General features: G+C 38.7%; 1 protein-coding gene across 3 annotated transcripts in view; it reads left to right on the top strand.

The window, feature by feature from the left end:
- The first annotated feature begins 5,185 nt into the window (after positions 1 to 5,185).
- Positions 5,186 to 7,391, top strand: part of masp1 (mannan-binding lectin serine peptidase 1 (C4/C2 activating component of Ra-reactive factor)) — a 50,364-nt gene continuing 48,158 nt past the window's right edge. Inside the window, exon 1 of one of the 3 annotated variants that reach the window (XM_031901420.1) lies at positions 5,186 to 5,361. In XM_031901420.1, the coding sequence (XP_031757280.1) occupies positions 5,357 to 5,361 (5 nt within the window). In that variant the 5' untranslated portion in view covers positions 5,186 to 5,356. 3 annotated transcript variants of the gene reach the window in all.

Raw genomic sequence — 7,391 nt, 5'->3', positions numbered from 1 at the left:
CCAAGAATGACACGATCTGTCTCAGACCCAAACACAACTACTGGGAAAGGGGGAGATTTTTTAAAAGCAAAGAAATAAATTACAATTACCTGAAAAAACCTTTATCCAGTAGTTCTCATACATGGACAGATATTGGAAAAAAACTGCTGCATTGAAGCACTGGGATTATAGGTTGAATTCCATCCAAAGATCAATTTGAGAGGCATTGTACGTCCTCTCCATGTCTATGCATTTGTTCTGTGGTTGTTCTGGTTTCCCAATACTTCAGAAGCATAATTTCCACTAACTGGACTCTGTTTTTATTTATCTTGATGTGTGTTTGTGTAAATGGGCTTGTAGGGAATTACATATTTTTTAAAGTGTATTTTTCTATGGGAAACTTCTGCCCCATCAAGTCCTTTTTAAACTGGCATAACACTATTATCATGCTGTCTTTGAATCCACATTTATTTTTACCACCCCAGTTCTCCAGCACTGGGGTTTCATTTATGTTTAAATTATTTTTAGTACACTTAGGGGCCTATTTATTATTCTGTGTAAAACAAAATTTGCATAAAAAAACCTATGTAATTTTGTTACGTTATTTTACGTAAGTTCTGACGGAAGAAAAAATGCTTTAAAAAACCAGTGACAACATTTTCCACACATTGTCAGGCCACATAAAAAACGGTATTTTTACACATAATTACAGCATAATAAATAGACCCCTAAAGGTATGGAGAGTCTCAAGCATTCTGTATAGTAGGTCCCATACCTCTATATAAACATCTTGAAAATGTTTTTTCTTTTTACTAATTCCTGCACACTTTTTTATCCATGTATTGTATTTTTTCTACAGTCACCAAAACATCTCAACGCTTGATTAAACTCACAACTATCTATTTTAAACCACTGAAAAACATGCAGTCTATCTGACAGTAGGCAATAAACTGTAGAAAAACCTGCCCCTTCTGTGGAAAAACTATTAAATCCAAAAGTTTATTTTGCACCAGACCTTACAGTAATAAAAATTGTGCCAGCTACATATTTAATTTCGGTTTTTCTGAATAAGCTTACATCTTGTTTCTCTTTGTTGAGAGGGTTTCCTAAAGGTAGATAAATCAAAAGGACTAAGGAGACCCCCTTATATGTACTGTATATACTCGAGTATAAGCCTAGTTTTTCAGCACCCAAATGTGCTGAAAAAGTCACCCTCGGCTTATACTCAAGTGGGGTGCCATGGGTTCCTCCAGACTAGCACCCTCTGTCTTTTGTGTGCAAATTAGGCCACCCGCAACCAGACCCTCCAGTGCCCTGGCCCACTCCCAAATTCATCTACCATTCTCACCTGTCCCATTCTGCACTAGACATTGCACTTATATTATTCTATATAATCTATATATAGTTTTGAATTATTTTACCTCTTTGTGTTTTAGCTTGGTTGCTGGTTGAGCTAAGGGGGTAGTACTCTTAAGGTATCATTGTTAATACCATATTGTTTTTGTTGACCCTCTTCTCCACTTACAGAGCTAATTTACTGTTTTTCTTTGAAATAAATATTTAAAAACATATACCCCACTGATGCCTCATTTAATGTAATTGTATTAGTATTTATTTTGATTATTGAAACTTAGCAATAGCTGCTGCATTTCCCACCCTATAGGCTTATACTCGAGTCAATAAGTTTTTCCAGTTTTCTTAGGTAAAATTAGGTAAAAATCGGCTTATACTCGAGTATATACGGTATGCAAATAAAAATAAGGAATTGTTGGAATTCATTGGTTTATCCTATAGGCTAAAGCTCAGTCATTGGGTTTTTAAAACAGAAGCCAGGAAAACACCTGATCAAATTCCCAACTACCAACTGGTTTCACCCTTCTTGGGGCTCATCAGTGTAGTGCAGGGTTTTCTGCTCAGCTTAGATAGAGTCAGGGGTGTGGATCCACAGATAAATCAAAAGGGTTGAGGAGACCGCCTCATACATATGCAAATAAACACAAGGAATTATTGTGGGCGATTATTGGGTAGGCAATATCTTGCTAATGTAATTGTTCGGCGCTAGGGCCAAACCATGCATTGCAATGAAGAGAATAGGAAAAGTCGTAGCAAGGAATGCATCAATAATCCAATGTGGTCCCAAATGTGACAAAAATCAAGCCTCTCTGATCAACATCTGGCCAATTTTTGCCCAGATATCATGTGAGGGAGGCCTGTCGGAGGTCACCATATCCTGGCAGATAAGCTGCTGAGTCAGTCTTAAGGACTGTACTCATGTATGGCCAGCTTAAAGTGAAGCTGGTAAATTACTCATATTGTGTAGTTGTGTGAAATTGCTTTGCGCCAGTTTCCATTGAGGGCATTTCAGATGTTTGTTGCTCAACATGTCCCCTGTTTCATTGCCCTTAAAATCAGCACAATCAAGTTTTGATAATACTCAGCAATTACTTACACGCTGCAAGCTTACTGGCTAAAAAGAAGCAAATTAGCAGATTGCATATTAGGCTAATGTCATACCAGAAGATTAGCAGTTGCTGCTATTAGCCAGATGGCACTAGGTTTTATTTTTTTTAGTAGGGCAAGTAGCCCATTCTGCCCCGACTAGCAGCTCTTTATCTCTCCATGCGACCTAGGCATTACTGTATTGGTGCCTTTGAAGTAGACATAAAAGGAATTAAGAAAATGTTGTAAACATAATGCTATTCCGAAGACAAGCAGAGGATATCAAACGCACCATTAACATTGGTCTGCATCCTAGTTTTATGGGGCATATACATCACAGACTGAAAATAGAGTTCACCACAAGTTAACTGCCTAGTTTTCTATTCAGTTGCATATATTTAGGGGGATATTTATCATATATAGTATAGGGTGGTAGCAGAGTTTACTCTTTGATAAATATACTCATATGTATTAATGTGTTTACTATCTTTTGTCATTGCCCTACCAGGTTTTCAAGTCCTTATATCTTTCATACTGCCACTACAAAAAGCATGTAGGATGGGAAAGCACGTGGGGGGTAGAATTAACCACAATACATGCAGATCCTGACAGGGAAACTAATCCATTTCACAACTCCTACTGCTATGCTAATGATTAATTTAGTATTACTGAATTTACACTTCTGTCTCATTATGTGTAGCATTCAGTATTTATACTAATGAGTAGGCACCAGATAAGGCTTGCTAGGCATCTAATTGGTAAGTACCATTCGTACTTTATTCCAACATGGACAAGATGAATGAAAGCTCATTTTGGGGTTTTGAAAGAGAGCATTAGTAATTGTTTCCCACCAGTACTAAGCTTGAAAACTTAACATAAGTTGCTCCAAAGGTTGTAGAGAGTGAGAATAAGTCAAGCAGGATAATTCAGATCATTTATTCAATCAGTTTGCTTCTTTAATACTATTCTCATTCACCAGTTTGATGATGGTTTCGTACGAAACCTTGTTCACGATATTCAGTGCGTGTATGGCAGCTTGATAAGATGACTGATATTGCAAAGGCTGCGGATTTCAGTCATCTCGTCGATCAGGTGGGTTAAAAGATTTTGATCAGGCGCCCAAGCAAAATCTACGTTTAGGGAATTGGCAGGTGGAAGTAGAATTTCTATTGTTTCTACCTCCATATCTGACTATTCAGCCCTGAACGTCACTGGAGGGAGGAAACAGTCCATTGGTCACAGGAAAGATCATTATTACAAAGTGTATGGCCACCTTTAGACTCCACTTTTGAGGAAAGTTTTATACCATACACCAACAATAACACCAAAAAATGAAATGTTTTAATGTAATTAAAATATACTGTACTGTTGTCTTGCACTGGTAAAACTGACCTGTTTACTTCAGAAACACTTCTATTGTGTTTATTAAAAAATGTGATGTAGCAATGGAGATACCTGAAGTAGGGCTAAATAACACAGGTTAAATAGAAGATAACAGATAAGCTCTTTAGAACCTCACTATATATTACATTCCTAATCTGCGATCTGCTGTGCAAACTAAGGGCTCTGGCACACAGGGAGATCTCCCTTTTCTCAGGCGACTAATCTCCCTGAATTGCTGTCCTACCGGCGAAAATGTAAATCGCCGGTGGGATGGCATACGCGGCGGCCTGGGGGCCAAACGATTGAATTATAACGACGGGTATAGGGAAAGTCAGTCTGGGGACCGCATCAACGACTAGATTTTTTAACCTGCCTGATCGAGATCTACCCGATTTCCGGCCAGATATCGGTAGGGCAAGCCCGTCGGAAGTGCCCATACACGGCCCGATTAGCTGCCGAATCGGTCTAAGGGACCGATAACGGAAGCTAGAATTGGGCCGTGTATGGGGACCTTTAGTCTGCCCCCATGGCTATGCAGCAGCTTTATTATATACTATTATATATTAGTGTTTAGGAAGCAAATTCACTAGTTTTATCAGTGCAAGGCAACAGTGCATTATATTTTAATGACTATAAAACTTTCATTTTTGCTGTTACTGTCCCTTTAAAACACACAAAAAATCTTTAACTGCTGTAACAAGAGACACCAATGTATTTTAAATGAGATATTAAATAATTTTTCTGCTACAGACCTTTAATGCATTCTTAAAGAAATGTACTTGCGGCCAACAGGCATATCAAGGAGGAAGATAAGCTCTTACAGTATAGCTCCCAAATTGAAAGGTTGATAAATGAGTCTCTGTAATTAGCTTAAAGCCTTTTTTAAACTCACAATAGTATAAAAAAAGGGCATGTTTAAAAAAGTGGATAGTTTATTATTTTAGAATGTGATATATCACCTTGCTGTACTATTCTATAGAGTTGCGCAGAAAAAAAAAATCTTTAAAGATATTTAAACCACTCTGTGGAATTAAAATATTATCCTATGATAACCTGGGATGCCTGCAAGAGTTTAACAATGTTTGATGAAGAGAGTAGGACTTGTACATTAACCATAGTGTGTATATACTGTTCCCAGAAAGCCAGTGGGTGGCTGGGTGCTGAAAGATAAGCTGCTGCTTGCAGTCATTAGAGACACAAAAAGTGGATACATGCTTTGTGATTTCGGTTGTGCAACATTTGTTGTGGGATTAGTGTTCTGTTTACAGGAATGATTGCTTGTTTCTTTACCAACACCCTCCTTCCAGGCATTCCCCCTGCCTGAACTAAGTACTCATTCTAAAGTCCCATCAGGTTTGTTTCTCCCAGTTGGTGAGGAACAGTTACAGACTGGGAGGCGTGACCAGAGTACAGAGCACCAGCACTAACTCCCAGGCGCACACAAACACACACCAGAGAGCACAGAACAAAGCTAGAGCCAGGCAGAGCAGCTGTGGGGAGCAAACACACACACACAAAGGAGATAGAAGACAGGGAAAGGAAAATCTCTGCCAATATGAGGTTAGTAATGAGAGTGCAGGGTGCCAAGGTGGTTGTAAAATCATGACTGATCTGAAACTGCAGCTACTGAAACTGTCAGTTTTTATGATGCTATGCAGTTGGTGGGGTTGTGGGCAAGTTACAACCCCTGAGTGAATTAAGCCTGAAACTGATTGGGCGCAAGCAGCAGGGCATGACTTTACTACACAACATGGCACTTGCAGTTTCTGCTGCTCTACCCGCCTTCCTATCTATCCTCATTACCATTAACTCTATAGCATCTCAGGCCATTTAGTGCTTCTCTGTTCTGTGTGCCAGGCAGCACTAATCAGTGTGCTAGTGCCTTGCAATGTTACTGTGCCATGCAGTGCTATTCATTAGCAATGAAGTCTTGTGACTTGGTGTGCCAGTGCAGTGAACACTTGAATCAGGTGGCATCCTCTATGTTCCATGCAGTATTGGGCGCTAGTATTCCATATACCATGTTGTTTCACTTAGTTCTACTTAGAGTACCATGCAGTTTTACTTTGGGCCAACAATGATTAATGTGTGTGACATTGTGAATTACAGTGTCAAAAGAGAGCTATTCAGTATTACTCAGAATGCCATGCAGTGTGTTCGATTGTATTAAAATCAAGAGTAATGAATTTAGCAGATGAGTAATACATTTCTAATAAAAGTGCAGTGCTGATCTGTACTGCTTGTTACCCTATTGCCTAATCTAGTAAAGATAGGTCAGTACTTTATTTATCCAGCCAAGTTAGCAAGCCCATTAGTCTAGCCCAGTGTGGCTATTCTAGAAGTATCTTTCATTTTTCACATTGTCCGGTAACTGTATATCACCTATTTTTATGACTAATAAACACTATTAGTGACCCGGAAGGTCAAAACTCACAACATTTCCTACTGAAAGTGAAAATTTGCATTTTCCCCTTTTGGCTTCTTAAATAGTACCATTAAAGTCTAATAACAGGGAGGAGTTAATAATGGCAACTTACTCAGTTGCATTTATATTAGCTTTAGGAAAGGTAATGTGTTGCCAGTTGGAGTTACCATATAGTAAAGTTACTGAACAACCCAGGAAGAATTGGGAAATGACCAGGGCGCCGCCAGTGAACACGAACATCAAATATCTGCTTTATAAAAACCTCCCAGCCTTCTTATTAACTCAAGTTTAAATAAAATAAGAAGGGCCAACTTTCTTTCTTAATTAAGATATAATCATCTTTGATGATAAGTATTTTAGACAGCTCACGCCATAAGTTTTTGCTTACTTTGCTGGTTACATTTATTGTGGATATATACTGTTTTCGCAGTTGTACTTAATGTGTTTGCAAAATTAAAGAATTTAATGAAAAATGCTGGTCATTAACTTGAGAAGCTCACTGTTTTAACACCTGACAGGGCTTATCGGAAGAAGCATTAAAAGTGTGTATACTTACTATACTACAAGGCATGTCAGCTTGTCTTGTTATATAAATATATATATTCTACATCAGATACTCAGATACGGTTTTTTTTGGCCTTTCTTGCATTCTCTCCAGTGGAAAGATCCACATTAGTCTCTGTAATTTGGTGGCTTAATACGTTATTGATTTTTTTAGCTGCTTTTTAAAAGTTTCTTTTGCTATGACTGTGCTGCCGCTCTGTTGCTGCTATGTAATATTCATGGAAAAAGTTAGCAAAAAAGTGGGCCCTGGCTAAGGAGGATGTCCAACCTGCAGGCCTCCAGCTGTTGTATGTACTGAAAATATCTAAAATATCTGAATATCTCTAAGAACCAGTGGCGTAATATTTAGGGCATGGCCCCCACAAAAGTTTTTTACAGGGCCCCACACCCAACCAAAATTAAGCAAAAAATCACTGGGCACCCGCAATGCTCATAAATTGTGGGTGGCCACTGCCAAGAACTGTTGTACAATAATAATGCCCTTTGTATACTGATCTACGTTTCTACCACCAAAGGGGCCCCTATGATACTGAGGGCCCAGGGCAAATGGCCTCTCAGTCCTATCCTAAATGTCCCTCCCTTGTAATAATAGAACTTAGGA

Source organism: Xenopus tropicalis, chromosome 5, assembly GCF_000004195.4.
Source record: "Xenopus tropicalis strain Nigerian chromosome 5, UCB_Xtro_10.0, whole genome shotgun sequence".
Classification (NCBI taxonomy): Eukaryota; Metazoa; Chordata; class Amphibia; order Anura; family Pipidae; genus Xenopus; species Xenopus tropicalis.
Note: the sequence above shows the minus strand (reverse complement) of the source record. Positions and strands in the feature narration are given on the sequence as shown.